Raw genomic sequence first — 26,941 nt, forward strand, 5'->3', positions numbered from 1 at the left:
CTGCCACTCCCTTCTGGCTTGTAGAGTTTCTGCTGAAAGATCAGCTGTTAACCTTATGGGGATTCCCTTATGTGTTACTTGTTTTTCCCTTGCTGCTTTTAATATGTTTTTATGTATTTAATTTTTGATAGTTTGCTTAATATGTGTCTTGGCATGTTTCTCCTTTGATTTATCCCGTATGGGACTCTCTGTGCTTCCTGGACTTGATTAACTATTTCCTTTCCCATATTAGGGAAGTTTTCAACTATAATCTCTTCAAGTATTTTCTCAGTCCCTTTCTTTTTCTATTCTTCTTCTGGGACCCCTGTAATTCGAATGTTGGTATGTTTAATGTTGTCCCAGAGGTCTCTGAGAGTGTCCTCTATTCTTTTCAGTCTTTTTTCTTTATTCTGCTCTGCAGTACTTATTTCCACTATTTTATCTTCCAGGTCACTTATCTGTTCTTTTGCCTCAGTTATTCCGCTATTGATCCCTTCTAGAGAATTTTTAATTTCATTTATTGTGTTGTTCATCTCTGTTTGTTTGCTCTTTAGTTCTTCTAGGCCCTTGTTAAATGTTTCTTGTATTTTCTCCATTCTATTTCCAAGATTTTGTATCATCTTTACTACCATTATTCTGAATTCTTTTTCAGGTAGACTGCCTATTTCCTCTTCATTTGTTAGGTCTGGTGGGTTTTTGCCTTGCTCCTTCATCTGCTGTATGTTTCTCTGTCTTCTCATTTTGCTTATCTTACTGTGTTTGGGGTCTCCTTTTCACAGGCTGCAGGTTCGTAGTTCCCGTTGTTTTTGGTGTCTGTCCTCAGTGGCTAACGTTGGTTCAGTGGGTTTGTAGGCTTCCTGGTGGAGGGGACCAGTGCCTTTGTTCTGGTGATGAGGCTGGATCTTGTCTTTCTGGTAGGCAGGTCCACATCTGGTGGTGTGTTTTGGGGTGTATGTGGCCTTATTATGATTTTAGGCAGCCTCTGTGCTAATGGATGGGGTTGTGTTCCTGTCTTGCTAGTTATTTGGCATAGGGTGTCCTGCACTGTAGCTTGCTGGTCGTTGAGTGCATCTGGGTCCTGGCATTGAGATGGAGATCTCTGGGAGATTTTCACCATTTGATATTACATGGAGCTGGGAGGTCTCTTGTTGACCAGTGCCCTGAACTTGGCTCTCCCACCTCAGTGGCACACCCCTGACGCCTGGCTGGAGCACCAAGAGCCTGTCCTCCACACGGCTCAGAATAAAAGGGAGAAAAAAAAGAAAGAATGAATGAAGATAAAATACAATAAAGTAAAATAAAATAAGGCTATTAAAATAAAAAGTTATTCTTAAGAAAAAAAATTTTTTTAAGTAATAATAATAATAAAAAAAGGACAGACAGAACCCTAGGACAAATGTTAAAAGCAAAGCTATACAGACAAAATCACACACAGAAGCATGCACATACACACTCAGAAGAAGAGAAAAAGAGGAAAAAAAAAATATATCATTGCTCCCAAAGTCCATCTCCTCAATTTGGGATGATTCGTTGTCTATTCAGGTATTCCACAGAGGCAGGGTACATCAAGTTGATTGTGGAGATTTAATCCGCTCCTCCTGAGGCTGCTGGGAGAGATTTCCCTTTCTCTTCTTTGTTCACACAGCTCCCAGGGGTTCATCTTTGCATGTGGCCCCATCTCTGCGTGTAGGTCGCCTGAGGGCGTCTATTCTTCGCTCAGACAGGACGGAGTTAAAGGAGCAGCTGATTCAAGGGCTCTGGCTCACTCAGGCCGGGGGCAGGGATGGGTACGGATGTGGGGCGGGCCTGCGGCAGCAGAGGCCAGCGTGATGTTTCACCAGCCGGAGGCGCGCTGTGCGTTCTCCCGGGGAAGTTTCCCTGGATCCCGGGACCCTGGCAGTGGTGGGCTGCACAGGCTCCTGGAAGGGGCGGTGTGGATAGTAACCTGTGCTCGCACACAGGCTTCTTGGTGGCGGCAGCAGCGGCCTTAGGGTCTCATGCCCGTCTCTCGGGTCCGTGCTGATAGCCATGGCTCGTGCCCGTCTCTGGAACTCCTTTAAGCAGCGCTCTTAATCCCCTCTCCTCGCGCACCAGGAAACAAAGAGGGAAGAAAAAGTCTTTTGCCTTTTCGGCTGCTCCAGACAGTTTCCCGGGCTCCCTCCTGGCTATCTGTGGCGCACTAGCCCCTTTTGGCTGTGTTCACGCAGCCAACCCCAATCCCTCTCCCTGGGGTCCGACCTCCGAAGCCCGAGCCTCACTCAGCTCCCAGCCCCGCCCTCCCCGGCGGGTGAGTGCTGGTCGGCACCGGTCCCGGGAATCTCTCTGCTTTGCCCTCCGCACCCCTGTGGCTGTGCTCTCCTCCGTGGCTCCGAAGCTTTCCCCTCCGTCACCCGCAGTCACTGCCCGCGAAGGGGCTTCCTAGTGTGTGGAAACGTTTCCTCCTTCGCAGCTCCCTCCCACTGGTGCAGGTACCGTCCCTATTCTTTTGTCTCTGTTCTCTTTTCTTTTGCCCTTCCCAGGTACGTGGGGTTTTTTTTGCCTTTTGGTAGGTCTGAGGTCTTCTGCCACTGTTCAGTAGGTGTTCTGTAGGAGTTGTTCCACATGTAAATGTATTTATGATGTATTTGTGGGGGGGAAGTTGATCTCCGCGTCTCACCCTTCCGCCATCTTGAAGCGCCTTCTTCCTTATGCATCTTAACTATCTAAGGCCAGTATCCTGTTTTTCTCCATCCTGAATTCCCCTCAGTGTGTACCATCAGGGCAGCTGCAGTGGCTGATGGATTGATGCAGGCAACATTCGTTGTTTACTGAAATGGTAGTCAACATTTTTTGTCCACAGCTTCAACTGGAGCTAATGGAAGAGTTTCAGTTATTAGTAATGACAAAATCTTAGTATGATTACCAGGGAGGCTAATGCAGGGTATATGACAAAATCATTTGAGGAGGGACCAAGAATTTGACAATTCAGAGTATCAGAAAATTGTCTATGTAGTAATTAAAACAGCTGAGAGTTATGACTGTGATGATGCTGGAATGACGAGGAGTGAGTTAAGAAATAAAATCGTCCAGCAATGAGGGCAACTAGGAGCAGTAGATTATGTAGTGTGATGATGTGAGATTCAAAGTTTAGGGAGGAGGAAAGAGGAAGGGAGGATTATCTGGAACTAGCTCTGAGGTGCACAGAAGATACATCCCCCATCTTCCTGCCCTAGAAAAGGGAGCAAAACCAGCTACAGTTGGAGAGATAATAGGAACTCAATATATGATTGTTCTGAGTCTACTTCAGTACTTCACTTCATAGATGAGGAAGTTATTTTTAACGTTTTGCAAATTCATAGTTACTAAATTGTGAAGAATTTTCCAGTGCAAAATGTGAATATATATAAACACAAATTAGTCCCGTACACTCTGTACAGATTTATTAAATTCATCACTCATATTTAGAATAATGAATCTCAGGCATTAAAAATTCCTCCTACAGATAACAAGGTAAATTATATCTTTCACTTTCTAAAATGGTAAGTACATGCATTTATTCTACTTCTAAATATGTTCAGCAGAAGAATTAAATAGGAAAAGGTTTTTTATCTTGTATGTTATTAATGTAAATCATTAATGGGTAAATAATTAATATATTACTTTTGCATACACATAATGGGAGATGAAACAAAATCTAACAACTGGACTCTTTTTAAAAAAAAGAGTTTTTGAACATTGTTCATTCATTCATTCATTCATTTTTGCCACTTCACTGATTTTTTTGACATAAGTAGTAATTCTGACTCCTTCCTTTGTATTCGACATCTGGTTGCCAATGGCGCTGGGTCAGGCTAGCCCCCGGGTGGACAGTACAGTACACCATTTGATTTGCCTGAATTTGAAACCAAATGCTTTAAACAAGTGTATTTAAACTTCTCAGAAAGAGAAGATTAAATACTAGTATTAGGGGAAAATATTTTTCCCTACAAATTCCTTGGCTTGCTTTTATCAGGCAATGAAAATTTTATAATATAGCATTTTTTTTTTGCCTTAACTGCCAAGAAAGTCAAAGTAAAATTTGGGGTTCAACTCCAGCAACAAGATATGTGTTTGGACACAATTATTTCTCATGGTTTAAAATGTCTTTAGTTCTGTTTATAGATTTTAGTGCCCAATTTAACATTGTGTTTAAGTTTATAACATGCTTAATATCTTTTAGGAAGAAGTACCATTTTAATAAAACCATAAATATTTTATGTTTTTCTCCTCTTAGTGTTTGCTCTTCATATGGCATCTGCCTTCTATTTTTTCATGAAAAACAGAACAATTAAGGAAAACTGTAATACTTTTTACACTTAAAAAAAATTCAAAAAGCCTGTGATAATTTTTCAACTAGGAAAGAGTTCACTTATTTCCCATATATCACTAATTCTATGTTTTAATAGAAAAAAATGCCTTTAAATACAATATTTACTAATATTAAATTGGTTAATTTATTACATTTAAAAATTCCTAGCTGTTTCTACTTTTTTAATATAGATTGCGTCAAAAGATAAGAAATAGCAGAAGTAAAACAAATTAATCACTGAAGGAGTAATTAGTAAAACTTTATTGTGCACACACCAAAAAGACAGCTTGAAAACTGGGAGCTTTCAAACCAAAACACAAAATGAGGCTCAGAGGGATATTGTTATAAAGCAGCTTATATAGTAAAGAGTGACTATCCTTCACAGTGATTTTGTCTTAAATGATAGGGAATTGGTTAGTGGTTACCTCATATCAACCTTGGGAAACAGTTTAAGTTTTGCTTATGATTTCCAGAGGCATAAGCAAGAGATGACCCAGTTCAAGCTAGTCTTGCAAAATGAGTTACATTAAGCTTTGCTTGTAGGACTAAACTGGTTTTGTCTGCTTAGGGAATTTTCAAGGCTGGTCTCCATTTTTTAAAATTTTAACAGTAACTTGTTTTGTAAAACAACTTATTCTTTCTCTGTGATTTAAAAATATATTTTGAAAATAATGGATCAGCTTTAGACACATATAAAGATTACTTTCTTCATATATGAAGTCCACTAACCTTTCTAGGAAATAAAATTAAATCTATTTTTAAGAATGAGACTAACTAGGAACCAAATAGAACAGGTAACTGCTGTGCTAGTATTGTATGTGATCTGGCAACTCAATAAAACTGTTGGAGTAGAAATACAGAAAAGATGATTGATGAAGAAATGCTCTCTCTCCTGTACCAGTTCACATTCAAGTTAAAATGTGAACATGGAGAATTTGGAGAAAGCAGTTTAACAGCTCTAGATATTTTCTTGATTAATACTTCTACCTTAAAATACAAATTTCAACAATTAAATGATTTTCATTCTGAAGGAAATGGAATTGCAAGTAATTGTTTTAATTAACCAAAGAATTTAAAAACTACCTATTTTTCATCTTCTTAAGTGGATCAAACTCTTAGGAAAGGAATGAAGTGGCTGCCTTGGGCAGAGACATGATGAATATAGATCAAATCAAAATGTGATATGACTTGTTCCACTTAAATGGCTTTTTAGAAAGCTTGCTCTGGGTCAAAAAAGAAAAAAAATGGTGCAAGAGCTTGGTAAGTTTCATGTGACCTGAACTCAAATTCAGGTAAACACATGTAGCCTGAGTGCATTAGCTCGTAAATATACCCAGTTCAGTTCACTCACTTAACAGACATTTATTGGACAGGAACGAGTTGCCAAGCAGGACACAAACTGTACTTTCAAAAGTTTGTGTGTGTAAAAGAAAATGACAACACACACTATGCTTTCAGGACAATTCAGTCTAATGGAGGGTATAAACAAAGGAATGATGGAAAGCAAAGCAAAGCAAAGATCCTGTGACAGCTACTGTGATAGACATCAACACAGATGGAGAAACTGGAGGGTGGGAGGTAAATTTGAACTCTGGAGGAGCAGGAAAGCTTCACGGGGGACATAACTGAATTGGGACTTGAAAAATATCCAGTTATGGAGAAGTGGATAAGAATTTCAGGCATAGGGAACAGATGATGAGAATGCACAGAAGTGGCATATTTTCAGAAACATGGAAATTTGGGTAATTCTTGCACGGTGAAGTGGTGTGAAATAGAGCTATAAAAGTAGAATTGAATTGTATTATAAAGTGCCTTATATAAATGTGAATTTTGTTCCAAGCAGAGATTGAGGAATCAACAAATGTATTATTTTGTTTTGCTTTAATTCAAGAATATCAATATTTTTAATTTTAAAATATTTTATAGGAATAACAGTGGATATGAAGAATTAATGTAAGGAGGAAATGGTTATTGTGACGTGAGCTACAAGTCTATTATAGGAGTGATCACAGGGAAAACAGGTTTAAGAAACATCTCTGACATAGCTGATTGGATATTGAGGAAAAGGAAGATAGAGAGTTTAGTGATAATGTAGGTTTATTGAAAAAATGAATAATATCTATCAGTGAAGATAAGAAAACTTACTTGGTAAAGCTGTATAAATTCAAGAAATGACATATCAAATTTTTGCCATCTACCCTGAACAATATGGATAATTAATTATGCTCTCTTTTAGGATTGCAAGTAGGGAGACTCTCATAGGTGGTATACTTTAAAATATGTGTGCAGAGGACTGTTCAGAAGTACACTCTCTTCCTCTAGAACCTGAGAAAAAAATTTTAAATTTGCAGGGCAGGTATAGAGACACAGATGTAGAGAATGGGCATGTGGACACTGGGGGTGGGGAAGGGGAGGGTGGGACGAAATGGGAGATTAGAACTGACATATATACACTACCATGTGTAAAATAGATAGCTAGTGGGAACCTGCTATAAAGCACAGGAAGCTCAGCTCTGTGCTCTGTGATGACCTAGATGGGCGGGATGGTGGGGGGGCATGGGAAGGAGGTCCAAGAGGGAGGGGCTATATTTATACATATAGCTGATTCACTTCATTGTACAACAGAAACCAACACTACATTGTAAAGAAACTATGCTCCAATTAAAAAAAAAAAAATGAACCAGACTCTTACTGAAACGTAGATAATGGCAGTGTGAGGTTGTATCTTACCATTTAAGACCGTGCATGTATCAGATATTTATTTAAGAGGCTGAAATGTTTAAAGGAATTTTAAAATATATTTTGTTCAATTAATCTTTAAATATTTGCAGTTTAGAAAGCCTAGACTGTAATCACCCACCAGAGACAAAGTATCTCATAATAGTTGACAGGGGAGATTCTTTACCCATATATCTGGGTTCAAATACTTCCTGTTATTTATTAGCTGTGTGACTTAGAGCAAGTGACTTATACTCTCCTTGCTGAAGTGTCTTCATCTGTAAAACAAGAATGATAATAGACAATACTATTATTAGTAGAGTACTGTAATTACAATGAGGAATAAATAATAAAAGTAAACACTAAGAGTGCCCTTAGCAAAGACTAGTAAGCACTGATCTAAGCATTTTAATACATGTTCTTATTAATTCCTTATGAGAAGCCCACAGATTATGTATTATTACCCTATTTACAGATGAGGAAATGATGGGAGAGATGCTGACTGACTTGCCAAGTCAAGAAGCCAGTGTTTGGCAGACTCACTCTTTGAACTCAAACAGTCAGGGTTCACTGTCTGTCTTACAACCACTTTATTTCCTGATTCTTTCATGGGTGATTTTATTTTAAGCTTTAAAGGTAGGTGAGCTCACATATGTAAAGTATTTAAATCTTTACATGTATGTCTGGCATTGACTAAGTGCCAGTAAATGTTAGTTGCTTTTCTTACTACTACTCTTTCTACTACAATTTAATAGTTAACCTATGAATGTCAGAAACTGAAGTGCCTGATATACATATAACATCTTATGTGCATAAGTGCACAGCATCTTCTCATCAGTGTAACTGATACTTTGTTAGAGAAGTCTCTATCACAGCAGCTTGTTACTAGTAACATTCTCTCTCTCTCTTTTTATATACCTGGCTTATTGTTTGTCTGCTTTAAACTACATAAGAGAAGAAAGTTTGTCTACCCTTTTTCTGTTTCATACCCAGCAGACAGCTGGACACATCATAGGCCCTTAGTAAATATTTGTGATAAACAAAGGTGAACACAATAGAAATAAGAAGAAAAGGATCTTTTTTTCCCTTAGTAAATATTTTTGATCAACAAAGGTGAACATAATAGAAATAAGAAGAAAAAGATCTTTTTCTTCCCTCAGTCACTTGCATAGCCTATCAACAACATCGAAATGAGGACACAGTGCATTATTTTTCTATAACAATTAACAAGGTGACAAGCAGGCCCTTCGCATAAAGAATGTGAGCATAAAAGAATTGTAAGAGAGGGCTCTCAGGCCCCCTTAATGGTACCATTGCCTCTCTCCCTGGATTACCTACCTCCTTTGTCTCAAGAGAAGCGTAAGAAGGCCAATATGTTTCCTAGAGTCGCAGCCAAGATGCAGGTCAGCTCCAGAAAACTGTGAAATACCTGCTACAGGAGATTTCTTGGTTTTGGAGGAAAAATATTTGAATTCAAAGAAGAAATTTTTCTTCCTCCAAAAGAGATATGTATACTAATATATTGTGCAGAATAATACTTACTTACCCTTATAGACTTACATATCTTATTTCTATTTGAGAGTTAATACTACCAGATAACTTTTCTCCCCTTCATGTTCTCAGCAAGAATAAACCATAAGGAGTATTGATATGTTTATTTTAATATCTGAAACTAGACCCTAGTTTTCAAAGTTTGGAGCACAGAATTATAATATAAAGAAACATGAAGAGGGTATATTTTTTAAAAAGAGTGAAAACCAATGATTTATTAGTGGAAGTTATTTTCTTATATGGAGACCTTTGGAGAAATGAACACAAGAAAGAAGATATGAAACCTTCTTAAATGTCAATTTTTTGGTAAGAAGTAATTTCTTGGTACTGATTTTCACCTAAGAATGTGTTTGCGATAAGATTTATAAATTGTTTAGGATTGATTGAAAGAGTTGCTCTTAGTCTTATCATATATTTTTTATCACATATGTATATTTTAATTAATCATGTTATAATTAATATATGAGTGTATATTGTGTAAAAGGTCATGCTGTGGACCTAAAATGTATAAGCCATGGTTCTAGTCCCAAAAAATGTCATCGGGGTGATATATCAGTATAATGCAGAAAGGACAGTGTGATTCGTCAGTGAAAACAATGCTCTTACATGCATTGCATTTTGTTTACCAACAACAGTTACTCGATTTTGACTCAGTTCAGCTGATCACATTTTAATAAATCAGTAAAACATACTGATGTCACCTGAATACAGTGTGAAGAATTGTCTGTGACCTCTGATAGCTATATGTTTATAGCTTTAGTCAGTAAAATGATTGCTGTTTTTACCATAGTAGAATTTTAATCTAGATACAAAAATTTAATTCAGAGGGGAAATTTGGTGCAATCATGTAATGAAAAGGAAAGAATGCCAGGGATAGAACCTCAATAGGATCTCTCTGGTTAGAGTAAGAGAAAGAAGATTGATATGTTGTAAACAAAGAGACGTGATGATGAAACTCTCAATTCTAACCCAGAGCTCTTTCTCTAGTAAATCAAATTAAATACTTATTGCCTTTTTAAAATGGACTTTACTCTCATCTTAAAATATTTAATAAAGTAATACTTATTTTAATATACTTACATAGTTCTTATAGTGTACATTCTAATGGTTATGCTTTTTTATGCTACAGTTCACAGAAACTTATGTTTAGTAATTCAAATATGAGCATATAGTGTCATCAATTTTTAAAAATCTAAACAACAGTCATATATTTATATCATGAAAATATTGAAATATATGAATGAAAATTCAACCAACATATTTTTACAATGTTTTGAACCATGAGGTGCTTTATAGGCTTCTGTTCTTTCTTAACATTCAAATTAAATTTATTTAATTCAAAGCTCCTTCTTTAAATATAGGGGCAACATGTATTTAATTTTGCCAGTTTAAAATAAAATATTTTTGTGCTTTAATTAGCCATTCTCTTTGTGCAGTATCCTTACTGGGTATACTGTAATTATTTGCAAATAGTCCTTACTCCACAATCCATATTGTAAACAGAATTTGAATACGCCCTTTGAAAGGAATGAGGGAATTAATTAAATATATTTCATATATTTTCAAAAATGAACGTCTGCAGCCTAGAAATACCAATGCAAAAAGGACTAGATTTTTTTTTAACTGCAGGTATAATACTTTTGATTTGTTGCAAAAATAAATGAGTTGCGATGAGACAGAATGAAATTAGCGTGGTTTTGTACAGCTGTGTCTCACTTCAGAGAATAAATCTATTCTTGAAAATGCAGAAAATTACTTTAAAAAATTAAGCCTTAGTTTAGACATACTAGCAAACCCCACTTTTAAAGGAACATTTGTTTGTGTATGTGTGTGTGTGTGTGTGTATGCGTGTGTATCTTTGCTCAGTGCTTTGCATATAGTCAGAAGGGACAAAACAGCTTTAGGGGAAAAAAACTATAAAATCTTTATTATGTATATCCAAATCACAAATTTCAAATTCTTTTCTCGAAAGAGTTTTTATATGGCTCATGTATGAAATCACTTGTGTATTTACATTGACATAGAAGTGACAAAGCACCTACATGTTGAGGATGGTATTGGGAGAGATTTTCATAGAATTTCAATATCTAGATTACAATCTCCATGAGGACAGGTAATATTTTATGTTTTGATCCCTGAAATGTTCCAAGCCTGTATGTCGTACAGAGTGAGCACTCAATATATTCATTATTCTCAGAATACTTTTGTTGAATGAATGAATGGACAATTTGTAAATGATCACCATGCTTGTTTTAGATAATAAAAATGAGAATGTAGCCAGTTGTAAGTTACTTGTTTGAGACAGGTAGTGGCAATACCTAATACATAGGTTCCTAAGGCAGTGATATTGTCTTCAGTAAAATATTTTATTCTTAAGTGCTAAATCAATGATAAAAGTAAACATCTAACCAAGGTTATTTGTACTAAAATGTTATACTCTTTTATTCTATATACCTCCTTTCTTAAATCATCCTATGATTTACAAAGCATTTCTCCATGATCTAGATACATAAAGTAATATCAATTTTATTATGACAATTTATTTGTCCATTCAATAAACACTTAGTAAATGCTTTCCTTCAGCAGTATGCTAAGTAGTGGGAATAAAATTGTGTACACGTGACTGCCACAGTCCCTGCCCCATGGACATCTCCTCTTGTGACAGAAACAAATAAAAAACAAGTAAACACATACATTAGCAAAATAAATTTGTCTTGTGATAGTGCTTTGAACAAAATTAATGGAGATTGGGAGTTTGGGGATTGAATGAATCTGTAGTTACAGTGATCAGGGGATGCACTTTCAAGGAAGTAACATTTAAGCTGAGATCTGAAAGTTGCAAGTTCAGCTTAAAAGTGACTTCCCCATTTGTATAGGGTCTAAAATATCTCCAAAGGCAGGCATCTATGCCACTGGGAGGGGGGCAAGGAGAGAGGTTACTACAGCTGTGATGTGCAGTCATCAGTAGAGTTGGAAATGTTTGCATCGAGTAGTTAATTCCTATTTACCAAAATGGAAACGTCCCTATTATGTCAAATAGTTATTATGAGGCACCCATATTTTTTATGTTGTTCAACCAATGTTTGGGATGTTAAAATAACTGCCTAATAGAAAACAAAGAAATAGAATTTTAATAATACCCAAGCAAGTGCAGTATAAATTTATATATCAAATCTTGACTATATTTCTATTTTTTATTTGATTTCTTTATTTTATACATGTTTCCCAGGATAGTCCACTGGTCTTACAGTCTGACAGGAATGTAACAGTGAATGCAAGAAATCACATGGGGCAGTTAACTGGACAGCTGACAGTAGGTGAGTGCTTTGGGGTAAAGATTGCTCATACCATCTTACTCCATTTAAAACTCTGTGGTTGTTTAAATTGGGAAAAGCAGAAGTATATTATTTCTCTAATATATATTTAGGCATCCCATTCCAGCCCAATTAGCTTGCACATGATTTGATTTGTCATAGGCTAGCTATGGTCATTGTTACTCTTGTCATTATGTTATTGTGATACTGAATTATGTATATTTTGCTGTTATTACTCTTGAATTATGAAATGTACCACTTTCCTAACAATATCTCCCTAGTATATGTTAAATTATAGTAAATAGGCTAAAACAAACATGAGATGTAACATCTATGTATCCTTTATCTGCTTATAAAATTAGAAAAAATAATACAGTAATTGAATATAAAAAATCTTAACATTGATCAATTACTTATAAATTTGATGTTGAAATTATATATATCTTAAGGTTTATAGGGTTTAGAAGTTGTAAATATAAGTTTATGATAAAATATTACGAATGTTTTCTCATATTGTCAAAAAATTAATTTAGAGATTCGTTAGTGGCATTATTATTTGACTGAATTTTTATAAGAAAAAAGGGAAACTAAAAGTCAGTTGTAATTATGTAAAATGATACAAAGACTTGATTTGTGTGTAATTACTAGAATATTTTTAAAATACTGTATTTTTCTGTGGGAAAATTACCTAATACTTACGGATATTGTATATGTGTGATAGTATATTATAAAGAGTAAATTGCAATTTTGAGGGCTGAGTTATCCTTATCTTGAGAAATTAATCATCATCTAATGCAAATGTATGTTTCCAGTATTTCTAATTAAATTACAAGAGTATGACATATGAAATGTGAGATTTATAAACATGAACTTGATTCTGTCCACTTATTTCTAGGTATATGAAACACTTTTTGATGTTACTCACTTTAATGAAGCCAAAAGTGAAACTTACATTGTGGCATTTGCGTATTTTGAAAAAATATAATTGCATTTTATTATAATTATTAAATTTTATTTTGCATTTTATTTACGTTATAAAAGTTGGTCAGTAGATACCTATCAATTGCTACATTTGATAGTATTTTGTGACATGATATCAATTACAAGGGGGGGGCTGTAGATAAATGGATTAAAAATTAGAGAAAAGAAATGTGTCTGTGGACACAGAACTGATTCAGAAGCACCAGGTGCTTAATTTAAATGTCCATGCCAATTTACTATTGCTATGTTGGAACTGCAGAAACAGGCCTAAACTGGGCAGATTTTCCATATCATATTTTTTTTAATGTTGAGAACTCTTTAGCTAGATAGAACTTTATTCTGCATCCTTTTCTTGGTTAAAAAAAATAAAAAAACGTCCATAGTGGAAATGCCAACCTGTAAATTAAATACGCAAAGACCATATACCAATGTCCACTGACACATGCAATCACTACATAACTACTGTACTACCTTATAGAGCAAAGCGGCTGTTTGATTTTATGAAGGATAATCAAATACCATTTACATTTTGCTACCTGCTTTCCTGCAGTAAATAAAGAATAATAGTATTGTGATTGTGTTTTCAACCACTGTTCCAAGTTGATTTTAACGTAGAATCAATATTTTCCAATTACACGAAAAGAAAGAGAGAAGAATGAAGAGGAACAGGAAGGGTGATAGGTTAGGGAGAAAGATTAAGCTTAGTTTTAAATGAAGCAAGTCTATTTAATGATGCAGCATCTTATTTCTGTGGATAGAAACATACTCATTCCAGTGAGGCTTAAGCTGAAAACTGTTTAATATCCTGGTCCTCTGAGTGTACTGTTGGTGACCTCCATCTTTTCACTGCTTTGTATGTTTCAATAAACATACAGAGAACAAAGGAAGAAGTAGATAAAGGGGAGTAGGTCAGGGATAATGTATTCATTTTTGGAGTCAAACCATATGGGACTCCAAAACAATAATTATCTCTTGGAGACTCACTTTTCTCATCTCTAAAATAGAGATACGGACATTTATTTAGAATCATACATAAGAATTGGGGCAATTTCATTGTCTGCAAATCTTAGGCAATTAAATCTCGAATTGGTTATTATTTGGATGATGGTGATTGTAATTTTTGGTATCACTTAAGTTACAAATACATTGCTATCATGTGAAAAATTTCATGATGCTTTTCTATCCAATGTGTCTCTGGGATAGTAGTTGAGGAATACATGCTGGATTATAATACTGTTACAAAGATATACTACAAAACGCATCACAGAAAGTGTGCCTGATGTGTGGATAATGTTTTAATCATGTCATGATAAAATTATCTTTAGGTAGAATTTGAAGAGATAAATGGATGGATTCAAGCAATGTATTCAGTCAGGATTCATTTTTAATTATATTGACATAAAGTAACTGTTTTAAGCCTCTTTTCCTATTTCCTTTTTTGCATTCTTTCAGTTTTTGTTTAGGGGCATGGTCTTGATTGTAGTTTAGGCATGACATTACTTGGCAATATTTAAAAAAATATGCTACTGCAAAATAGACTAATATTTATGGAAAATAAATTCAGTTATTCTTCACTGTCTAGGTAAAAAAATTCTAATCTGTACCCTAAATCTATCAATCATGATTAGGAAAGTATAGTCAATTCTACCAATGTGACAGACTTTGAATATTTTTCCACATTTTATTTTCATTGTAAATGGGAAAAGAAAATTTCCCTTATCAGTAGCTACTTGTAACATTTTTCTCAAAAATACATATAAGGTTGTTCAGCCAAGCAAATATCCACTGCCCTTGTACTCTGCCCTTCTAGTTTTGTTTACAAGTCTACCTTCCTACTGATCCAGTTCTCGGGGATACGTGTAGTCCATGGCCTAGGCAGACCGGTGTGTTAATTCTAATCCAAACTCACTCTAAGAATATGAAACCAGATTATTTATAATCCAATAAGGCAAATAAAATATTTTATATATATGCCAGCTCAGACATAATCAAAACTAAAACGAAACATTTTTAGAATTTGGGTAAATTTTAAAAATGACAAATATTGTTGTATGCTTAAAGTGCCAGGCTTTATGTAAATTTCTGATATATCAGAATCTCCCTATGAAATTTAAGACTGTAATTTCTTTTTGACTCTCATTTGTTTTATTTTTTATTTATATATTTTTAACATCTTTATTGGAGCATAATTGCTTTAAAATGGTGTGTTAGTTTCTACTTTATAACGAAGTGAATCAGTTATACATATACCTATATCCCCCTATCTCCTCCCTCTTGTGTCTCCCTCCCACCCTCCCTATCCCACCCCTCTAGGTGGTCACAAAGAACCTAGCTCATCTCCCTGTGCTATGTGGCCGCTTCCCACTAGCTATCTATTTTACGTTTGGTAGTGTATATATGTCCATGCCACTCTCTCACTTTGTCCCAGCTTACCCTTCCCCCTCCCCATATCCTCAAGTCCATTCTCTACTATGTCTGTGTCTTTATTCCTGTCTTGGCCCTAGGTTCTTCATGAACTTTCTATTTTTTTCCCTCAGCTTCCATATATATGTGTTACCATATGGTATGTCTTTCTCTTTCTGACTTACTTTGAATATTTTTCCACATTTTTTCATTGTAAACTAAACATTTTTAGAATTTGGGTAAATTTTAAAAATGACAAATATTGTTGTATGCTTAAGGTTCCAGGCTTCACTCTCTATGACAGACTCTAGGTCCATCCACCTCACTACAAATAACTCAATTTTGTTTCTTTTTATGGCTGAGTAATATTCCATTCTATATATGTGCCACAACTTCTTTATCCATTCATCTGTTGATGGACACTTAGGTTGCTTCCATGTCCTGGCTATTGTACATAGAGCTGCAGTGAACATTTTGGTACATGACTCTTTTTAAATTATGGTTTTCTCAGGGAATATGCCCAGTAGTGGTATTGCTGGGTCATATGGTAGTTCTATTTTTAGTTGTTGTTGTTGTTTTTTTTGAGGTATGCAGGCCTCTCACTGTTGTGGCCTCTCCCGTTGTGGAGCACAGGCTCTGGATGTGCAGGCTCAGTGGCCATGGCTCATGGGCCCAGCCGCTCCACGGCATGTGGGATCTTCCCAGACCAGGGCACGAACCCGTGTCCCCTGCATCGGCAGGTGGACTCTCGACCACTGCGCCACCAGGAAAGCCCTATTTTTAGTTTTTTGAGGAACCTCCATACTGTTCTCCATAGTGGCTGTATCAATTTACATTCCCACCAACAATGCAAGAGGGTTCCCTTTTCTCCACACCCTCTCCAGCATTCATTTTTTGTAGATTTTTTGATGATGGCCCTTCTGACTGGTGTGAGATGATATCTCATTGTAGTTTTGATTTGCATTTCTCTAATGATTAATGATGTTGAGCACACTTTCAAGTGTTTGTTGGCAATCTGTTTCTTCTTTGGAGAAATGTCTGTTTAGGTCTTCTGCCCAATTTTGGATTGGATTGTTTGTTTTTTTGATATTGAGCCTCATGAGCTACTTGTAAATTTTGGAGATTAATCCTTTGTCAGTTGCTTCATTGGCAAATATTTTCTCCCATTCTCAGGGTTGTGTTTTCGTCTTGTTTATGGTTTCCTTTGCTGTGCAAAAGCTCATAAATTTCATTAGGTCCCATTTGTTTATTTTTGTTTTTATTTCCATTTCTCTAGGAGGTGGGTCAAAATGGATCTTGCTGTGATTTATGTCATAGAGTGTTCTACCTATGTTTTCCTCTAAGAGTTTGATGGTGTCTAGCCTTACATTTAGGTCTTGAATCCATTTTGAGTTTATTTTTGTGTATGGTGTGAAGGAGTGTTCTAATTACATGCTTTTACATGTACCTGTACAGTTTTCCCAGCACCACATATTGAAGAGGCTGTCTTTTCTCCACTGTATATTCTTGTCTCCTTTATCAAAGATAAGGTGACCATATGTGCCTGGGTTTATCTCTGGGCTTTCTATCCTGTTCCATTGATCTATATGTCTGTTTTTGTGCCAATACCATACTATCTTGATTACTGTAGCTTTGTAGTATAGTCTGAAGTCAGGGAACCTGATTCCACCAGCTCCATTTTTCTTTCTCAAGATTGCTTTAGCTATTCAGGGTCTTTTGTGTTTCCATACATATTGTGAAATTTTTTGATCTAGTTCTGTGAAAAATGCCAGTGGTAGTTTGATAGGGATTGCATTGAATCTGTAGATTGCTTTGGGTAGTAGAGTCATTTTCACAATGTTGATTCTTCCTATCCAAAAACATGGTATATCTCTCCATCTATTTGTATCATCTTTAATTTCTTGCATCAGTGTCTTATAATTTTCTGCATACAGGTATTTTGTCTCCTTAGGTAGGTTTATTCCTAGGTATTTTATTCTTTTTGTTGCAGTGGTAAATGGGAGTGTTTCCTTAATTTCACTTTCAGATTTTTCATCATTAGTATACAAGAATGCAAGAGGTTTCTGTGCATTAATTTTGTATCCTGCTACTTTACCAAATTCATTGATTAGCTCTAGTAGTTTTCTGGTAGCATCTTTTGGATTCTCTATGTATAGTATCATGTCATCTGCAAACAGTGACAGCTTTACTTCTTCTTTTCCCGTTTGGATTCCTTTTATTTCTTTTTCTTCTCTGATTGCTGTGGCTAAAACTTCCAAAACTATGTTGAATAATAGTGTTGAGAGTGGGCAACCTTGTCTTGTTCCTGATCTTAGTGGAAATGGTTTCAGTTTTTCACCATTGAGGATGATGTTGGCTGTGGGTTTGTCATATATGGCCTTTATTATGTTGAGGAAAGTTCCCTCTATGCCTACTTTCTGGAGGGTTTTTATCATAAATGGGTGTTGAATTCTGACGAAAGCTTTTTCATCTATTGAGTTCATCATATGGTTTTTATTCTTCAATTTGTTAATATGGTGTATCACATTGATTGATTTGCGTAAATTGAAGAATCCTTGCATTCTTGGGGTAAACCCCACTTGATCATGGTGTATGATCCTTTTAATGTGCTATTGGATTCTGTTTGCCAATATTTTGTTAAGGATTTTTGCATCTATGTGCATCAGCAATGTTGGCCTGTAGTTTTCTTTCTTTGTGGTTTCTTTCTGGTTTTCGTATCAGGGTGATGGTGGCCTCGTAGAATGAGTTTGGGAGTGTTCCTCCCTCTGCTATATTTTGGAAGAGCTTGAGAGGGATGGGTGTTATCTCTTTTCTAAATGTTTGAAAGAATTCGCCTGTGAATCCATCTGGTCCTGGGCTTTTGTTTGTTGGAAGATTTTTAATCACAGTTTCAATTTCAGTGCTTGTGATTAGTCTGTTCATATTTTCTGTTTCTCCCTGGTTCAGTCTGGGAAGGTTGTGCATTTCTAAAAATTTGTCCATTTCTTCCACATTGTCCATTTTATTGTCATATAGTTGCTTGTAGTAATCTCTCATGATCCTTTATATTTCTGCGGTGTCTGTTGTTACTTCTCCTTTTTCCTTTCTAATTCTGTTGATCTGAGTCTTCTCCCTTTTTTTCTTGATGAGTCTGGGTAATGCTTTATCAATTTTATCTTCTCAAAGAACCAGCTTTTAGTTTTATTGATCTTTGCTATCGTTTCCTTCATTTCTTTTTCATTTATTTCTGATCTGATCTTTATGATTTCTTTCCTTCTGCTAACTTTGGGGTTTTTTTTCTTCTTTCTCTAATTGCTTTAGGTGTAAGGTTACGTTTTTTATTTAAGATGTTTCTTGTTTCTTAAGGTAGGCTTGTATAGCTATAAACTTCCCTCTTAGAACTGCTTTTGCTGCATACCAAAGGTTTTGGGTCATTGTGTTTTCATTGTCATTTGTTTCTAGGTATTTTTTGATTTCCTCTTTGATTTCTTCAGTGATCTCTTGGTTATTAAGTAGTGTATTATTTAGCCTCCATGTGTTTGTATTTTTTACAGATTTTTTCTTGTAATTAATACCTAGTCTTATAGTGTTGTGATCGGAAAAGATACTTGATATGACTTCAATTTTCTTAAATTTACCAAGGCTTGATTTGTGACCCAAGATATGATCTATCCTGGAGAATGTTCCGTGCTCACTTGAGAAGAAAGTGTAATCTGCTGTTTTTGTATGGAATGTCCTATAAATATCAATTAAATCTATCCGGTCTACTGTATCATTTAAATCTTTTGTATCCTTATTTATTTTCATTTTCATGATCTTTCCATTGGTGAAAGTGGGGTGTTAAAGTCCCCTACTATGATTGTGGTGCTGTCAATTTGCCCTTTTATGGTTGTTAGTATTTGCCTTATGCATTGAGGTGCTCCTATGTTGGGTGCATAAATATTTACAATTGTTATATCTTCTTCTTGGATCGATCCCTTGATCATTATGTAGTGTTCTTCTTTGTCTGTTGTAATAGTCTTTGTTTTAAAGTCTATTTTGTCTGATATGAGAATTGCTACTCCAGCTTTCTTTTGATTTCCATTTGCATGGGATATCTTTTTCCATCTTTTTCCATAGGTCTGAAGTGGGTCTCTTGTAGACAGCATATATATGGGTCTTGTTTTTGTATACATTCAGCCAGTCTACGTCTTTTGGTTGGAGCCTTTAATCCATTGACATTTAAGGTAATTATCAATATGTATGTTCCTATTACCATTTTCTTAATTGTTTTGTGTTTGTTATTGTAGGTATTTTCCTTCTGTTGTGTTTCCTGCCTAGAGAAGTTCCTTTAGTATTTGTTGTAAAGCTGCTTTGGTGGTGCTGAATTCTCTTAGCTTTTGCTTGTCTGTAAAGGTTTTAATTTCTCCATCAATTCTGAATGAGATCCTTGTTGGGTAGCATAATCTTGGTTGTATGTTTTTCTCCTTCATCACTTTAAATATGTCCTGCCACTCCCTTCTAGCTTGCAGAGTTTCTTCTGAAAGATCATCTGTTAACCTTACGGGGATTCACTTGTGTGTTATTTTTTGTTTTTCCTTTGCTGCTTTTAATATTTTTTCATTGTATTTAATTTTTGATAGTTTGATTAGTATGTGTCTTGGCGTGTTTCTCCTTGGATTTATCCTGTATGGGTCTCTCTGTGCTTCCTGGACTTGATTAACTATTTCCTTTCCCATATTAGGGAAGTTTTCAACTATAATCTCTTCAAATATTTTCTCATTTCCTTTCTTTTTCTCTTCTTCTTCTGGGACCCCTATAATTCGAATGTTGGTGTGTTTAATGTTGTCCCAGAGGTCTCTGAGTCTGTCTTCAATTCTTTTCATTCTTTTTTCTTTATTCTGCTCTGCAGTACTTATTTCCACTATTTTATCTTCCAGGTCACTTATCCGTTCTTCTGCCTCAGTTATTCTGCTATTGATCCCTTCTAGATAATTTTTAAATTCATTTATTGTGTTGTTCATCTCTGTTTGTTTGCTCTTTCATTCTTCTAGTTCCTTTTTAAACATTTCTTGTATTTTCTCCATTCTATTTCCAAGATTTTGTATCATTTCTACTATAATTATTCTGAATTCCTTTTCAGGTAGACTGCCTATTTCCTCTTCATTTGTTAGGTCTGGTGGGTTTTTACTTTGTTCCTTCATCTGCTGTGTGTTTCTCTGTCTTCTCATTTTGCTTAACTTACTGTGTTTGGGGTCTCCTTTTCGCAGGCTGCAGGTTTGTAGTTCCTGTTGTTTTTGGTGTCTGCCCCCAGTGGCTAAGGTTGTTTCAGTGGGCTGTGTAGGCTTCTTGGTGGAGGGGACTGGTGTTCTGGTGGATGAAGCTGGATCTTGTCTTTCTGGTGGGCAGGTCCACGTCTGGTGGTGTGTTTTGGGGTATCTGTGGCCTTATTATGATTTTAGGCAGGCTCTCTGCTAATGGGTGGGGTTGTGTTCCTGTCTTGCTAGCTGTTTGACATAGGGTGGCCAGCACTGTAGCTTGTTGGTCGTTGAGTGGAGCTGGGTCTTGGTATAGAGATGGAGATCTCTGGGAAATTTTTGCCATTTGATGTTATGTGGAACTGGTAGGTCTGTTGTGGACCAATGTCCTGAACTTGGCTCTCCTACCTCAGAGGCACAGCCCTGAAGCCTGGCGGGAGTACAAAGAGCCTGTCACCCACACAGCTCAGAATAAAAGGGAGAAAATATACGAAAGATAGAAAAAAAGAAAGAAAGAGAGAGAGAGAGAGAGAGAGAGAGAGAGGGAGGGAGGGAGGGAGGGAGGGAGGGAGGGAGGAAAGAAGGAAAGAAAGAAAGGAGATAAAATAAAATAAAATAAAACAAAATAAAATAAAGTTATTGAAATAAAAAATAATTATTAAGAAAACATTTTTAAAAAGTAAAAAAAAATAAATAACGGACAGACAGAACCGTAGGTCAAATGGTAAAAGTAAAGCTGTAAAGACAAAATCACACACAGAAGCATACACATACACATTCATAAAAAGAGAAAAAGGGAAAAAAAAAAATATATATATATATATATATATATATCTTTGCTCCCAAAGTCCACCTCCTCAGTGTGGGATGATTCGTTGTCTATTCAGGTATTCCAGAGATGCAGGGTACATCTAGTTGATTGTGGAGATTTAATCCGCTGCTCCTGAGGCTGCTGGGAGAGATTTCCCTTTCTCTTCTTTGTTCACACAGCTCTCCGGGGTTCAGCTTTGGATTTGGCCCCGCCTCTAAGTGTAGGTCGCCTGAGGGCATCTGTTCTTCGCTCAGACAGGACGGGGTTAAAGGAGCAGCTGATTCGGGGGCTCTGGCTCACTCAGGCCTGGGGGAGGGAGGAGTACGGATGTGGGGCGAGCCTGCGGGGCAGAGGCCGACGTGACTTTGCACCAGCCTGAGGCACGCTGTATGGTCTACCGGGGAAGTTTCCCTGGATCCCGGGACCCTGGCAGTGGCAGGCTGCACAGGCTCCCGTGAGGGGAGGCGTGGATAGTGACCTGTGCTCGCACACAGGCTTCTTGGTGGCAGCAGCAGCGGCCTTAGGGTCTCATTCCCGTCTCTGGGATCCGCCCTAATAGCCGCGGCTGACGCCCGTCTCTAGAGCTTCTTTAAGCAGCGCTCTGAATCCCCTCTCCTCGCGCACCAGGAAACAAAGAGGCAAGAAAAAGTCTCTTGCCTCTTCAGCAGCTCCAGACTTTTCCCCGGACTCCCTCCCGGCTATCCGTGGTGCACTAACCCCACAGGCTGTGTTCACGCCGCCAACCTCAGTCCTCTCCCTGGGGTCCGGCCTCTGAAGCCCGAGCCTCAGCTCCCAGCCCCGCCCACCCCGGCGGGTGAGCAGACAAGCCCCTCGGGCTGGTGAGTGCCGGTCGGCACCAATCTTCTGTGCGGGAAACTCTCTGCTTTGCCTCCCGCACCTCTGTGGCTGCGCTCTCCTCCGTGGCTCCGAAGCTTCCCCCGTCCGCCACCCGCAGTCTCCGCCCGCAAAGGGGCTTCTAGTGTGTGGAAACCTTTCCTCCTTCACAGTTCCCTCCCACTGGTGCGGTCCCGTCCCTAGTCTTTTGTCTCTGTTTTTTCTTTTTTCTTTGCCCTACCCAGGTACGTGGGGAGTTTCTTGCCTTTTGGGAGGTCTGAGGTCTTCTGCCAGCGTTCTAGTGGGTGTTCTGTAGGAGCTGTTCCACATGTAGATGTATTTCTGATGTATTTGTGGAAAGGAAGTTGATCTCCAAGTGTTACTCTTCTTCCATCTTGGAGCTCCTCCAAGACTCTAATTTCTTATGACCTTCATAAGGTAGGAGAAGATGAATGAACTCCAGATTTCTTCTTACAAATTTCTCTTCTTAGAATAAAGCTGAAAGAGAGGTATCGGATTGTTTGGGGGAAGTAGTTTAAGAAAGTACGGAATCCCAGGAGTTCAGACTCCTTGAAAACCAACAAGAACTTAATTCTCAGAATCCTTCTCCAGGTCAAATTTTCTATTTTTCAATCTGTAATTACTATGCTAGCAGGACATTCCTTTTTTATATAAGTGACAAAAACAGTGTGTGATATTAAGTGTTATATGTTCATATGTGTTGATAGTACTATATTTTATATTTTTCAGGACATTTCCATCAAATAACTTAGATAAAATATGTGAATTATGCACCATTATTGTGAAGCTTATTATAGTCTCTTAAGAAACTGCTACAATGTGATATATAGAATAAAAATCATTTCCTTAGGGAAGTGCAGATGAAATATTGTCATGTAGTTTTGATATAGACAATGTTCATAATACTGATAATAGTGATAATTAATGCTGTAGGAATTGGATTTGCTAAAAATGTAATAACCTTTCCCACGGTATGATTCAGATAATGAGTTATCTTTTATTTAACAATAATATTACATTGATCAATAATAGAAAATATTTAAACTACTTTCATAAGTAGTTTAAACAATATAAATGTTGATTTCAGCAAAACAAGGTTTTCAGTAACTCTTAGCCAATTTGATTAAGGTATGAAAATTATATGTTGCTTTTTCTTACATTCCATTACAAAGCATTATTTATCTTTGAAAAAGCAATGGCTGAAAAGTAATAAGTTTTTTTTCCTTCTCTTACGCCTTCTGTCATCAGTCTATACCTGGAGGATAAAAGTAAAAGGAAGAATAATTGAAAAGTTGAACAAGGAATGATAGTAATGTGTAGAACTAGTTTATGTTTTTAATTCTTTTTATTTGGTAGCCTCCCTCATTTAAATTTCAGTCACAAACAATGATGTTTGAGCAACCTAGCATGGCTGTTATGTGGGCCTGTGTCATAAACATGATAAGTTCCACGATGCCGTGTCTATCATTATCCCAGTAAAACATTAAGACGAATTGTGTATTAAATAATTGTAATGTCATTGTTCTAAAATTTTACTTTTAAAATGTGTTTAAAATCACAACCATATGCTTCAAATGGAATCTCATATGTCATCATAATTTTCCTTTTTGAGTGATCAACACATATAGGAGAATCAATTAACTCCTAGGAACTGCTAGCTATTATTGTCTTTGATATTCTTAATTCCATTTATCAAAAATCAGTGACATACCAAATTATATAAAAAACCTTAATTACAATCAATAACTCCTCATTTTTTCTTTCTTCCATACTTCTTCAGTGCCCAAAGTCATGGTTGTCTTAATGTAATAAGAAAGAATGTTATTTGCAAGAAATTAAACAAAGTATTTACATTTAGTGCTAATTTTCTTTTCATATTTCAAATTTTGAGGATTAAATACCATATAATAATGAAAACAGTTATGGACAGCTTCTGCAGCAGGGTCAACTGTGGTTTCTTCTGAAGTCTGAGGCGCTTTCCTTCATCACCTTAAGGGGATTTATGAGGGAGCCGGACAGGGAGTGGGACATATAAGCAGCCTATGTGCCCGAAGAGAGGTGTCAGTACCAGTCCTTTGCCTTTTCCAGGGGCTGTCGATCAGCTACACACTTAAAAATCAAATTTGTTTTATTCTTGTTTAGAGAAGATGAGCTTGGTAAACAATCCTCACATTAGGATTCTGTAAGGCAAATATATTTTTATTTGTTTTCTTACCATTTTGGGTCAATATACATGAATAATACAGTCTATAGGATGAAACAATCACTTTTGAGATACATTAAGTTTATAAGGAGATAAGTAAAAATGGACTAACATACAAAATTACGTTAAAATTAGTACATTGTTTATCCATAGGAAAGCTATTTGTATCCTATCAAGAGATTGATTAAACTGCATTGACCTTTCCAGTAGTAAAGGTGTAAAGGGAAATGTGACTAATGACATGATCCCACTATATTTAAGGAGAAAACATCTAAACATCTTATGGGAAACCCGGTATTTTTCCTCACATACACTGAACAAAAGTTACAATAGTTTAACAGAAAGAAAACGAGATGACATATTGTAGACTATTTTTAGCAACTCTATATCAAAAGAAGCATTGGGTCTGCTAATACTCTGGCAGAGTGCTTTAAAGAAGGCTGAGAACACAACAGCAAAATGCAGTTAGATAAAATCATTGTAGGGGGCAAGAAATAAAACATGTTTACTGGTTCAACTTAATTCAACGATGAGAATCTAGATTTATCTGCAAGAAATCATATGTGTGTCTTTTAAATATTCCTTAATTGACATATACTTTCATCCAGGCTTATAATTGGTCAAATGGGGTGAGAGCCCAAATAGTTAGTGATTTTTGCTGGCTCTTTTCATTTCAGAAATAAAGTGAACCGATGATAAAATTGACATCCTTTAGTAAAAACTGAAAACCCTAAGTCTCTTAACTGTGTTGATGCCTCTGCCCACCTCAGTACATCCCCCAACATCCAAGACAGACACACACACACACACACACACACACACACACACACACACACACACAGCCCAGCCCAGCACAGCACACAGGCCTCCCCACAGAACTGGTACAAGGAAAGTTCTGGGAAGTAAACCCAGTACAACTTTAAAGAAACATTTCTAAGTCTACTACCACACACAGCAGGCTTCACTGACACATGAGCATTTTATTTCATGCAATATGCTACAAACTAATTTGTCTTGAAGCTTTTCCAAAAATCCTTGCTGGCCACCTATCACAGCAAAATAAAAACTCAGTAATGCAAGCAGTGAGTACAATCACATAATTTTAAGGGAACTGTTACTAGTAAGAATTTAATAAACACTTAGTGTGTATTAGATTGTTGAAACCACTGAGCATGTTTTTAATGTTCCACAGACTTAAGTTAATCTATATATCCAAAGATTTCACCATATCAGACACAAAACATGCTTGCTAGAAAGGTATTTTTATTGTGACTAGTTACTAAGAGATGTTTTAGAAACCAAAAAAATCAGAGCATAAGTTCAATGAAAATAATCGTTAAAATATAGGAATATATCAATTTTCCCTAATACTATTATGAAGATAATCATATGAATTATGTAATATATCAAAATGTTGTAGAAGGGTATGTTCACCTAGAAATCGTAATTTCCTCAGAAGCTAGTTTTAGGAAGAAATTACATTTTTATAGTGAATAACGTAGATTCAGGAGCCAGCTAAATCCTAGATGTATCACTTCCAACTCTGTGACCTTATGCAAGTTACTCAGGGCATCCTCTCCAAGCTTCCATGGGGATAATACAAGCACTCATCTTATACAGCAGATGTGAGAATTAAATAAGTAAATATATGTGAATTGCTAGGAACACTTCCTGGAGCATAGTACGCATCATGTATATGTTAGTAATTGTAAATTTTATTAAATCTACCTGTAAATAATTGTGTACACTTGACCAAGCCTCTGGGTTTTATTTTCCTTATCTATAAAAGGATTATTATATGAGATTGTCTCCATGGTTTTTTGCTGTTCCAGGTCTAAAAGTGAAAAATTATTTTTTTGCCTTTAAAGAAAGAAATTGGTTGATAAATCCTCTGGTCCATTAAATTCCCCATATTCCACACTCCTGACAAAAATGACATCTAGGGCTTCCCTGGTGGCACAGTGGTTGAGAGTCCGCCTGCCGATGCAGGGGACATGGGTTCGCGCCCCGGACCGGGAAGATCCCACATGCCACGGAGTGGCTGGGCCCATGAGCCATGGTCGCTGGGCCTGTGCATCCGGAGCCTGTGCTCCGCAACGGGAGAGGCTACAACAGTGAGAGGCCCTCGTACCGGGGGGAAAAAAAAAAAAAATGACATCTAATTTGATTATTGACATCTTAGCCCCAAATTATAAGTACATATTTTTCATTTAAAATGAAGACTGCAAATAAGCACAACTAATCAGCATATTATGTTTTCATTCTTTCATCAAATTTTGGCTTATAGAAAAGTTTTTTTTAATGAAAGCTAATCTACAAAATAATTCAACAAGTGCAATCAGCTTATTTTTGTCGATACTAAACATCAGCATGTTTTTTCTCTAAATGAATGGAGAAAAATGTAGATGAGGGTTTTATAATAAATATTTAAAGAGTCCTAAAGTGGCATGTAATCTTGCATTAAAGCAGTTACTGTGAACACCTGGGGATCACTTAATTGACTGCAGATGTGGTGTAGGACATACAAAAAGTAGAAGGTTACAGATTATTCTCACGTACCAAATTTATGTTATTTGTCATTGA

General features: G+C 36.4%; 1 protein-coding gene across 3 annotated transcripts in view; it reads left to right on the forward strand.

Annotated features, from left to right (window-relative positions):
- Positions 1-26,941, forward strand: part of SGCZ (sarcoglycan zeta) — a gene marked incomplete at both ends in the record, with an annotated part of 903,085 nt that overhangs the window by 798,824 nt on the left and 77,320 nt on the right. For all 3 annotated transcript variants that reach the window (XM_082680528.1, XM_082680530.1, XM_082680529.1), the window contains one exon: positions 11,805-11,892. In XM_082680528.1, coding sequence (XP_082536654.1) covers positions 11,805-11,892 — 88 coding nt within the window. The remainder of the gene's footprint in view (positions 1-11,804; positions 11,893-26,941) is intronic.

Source organism: Grampus griseus, assembly GCF_964374135.1.
Source record: "Grampus griseus genome assembly, chromosome: 21".
In the NCBI taxonomy this organism is placed as follows: Eukaryota; Metazoa; Chordata; class Mammalia; order Artiodactyla; family Delphinidae; genus Grampus; species Grampus griseus.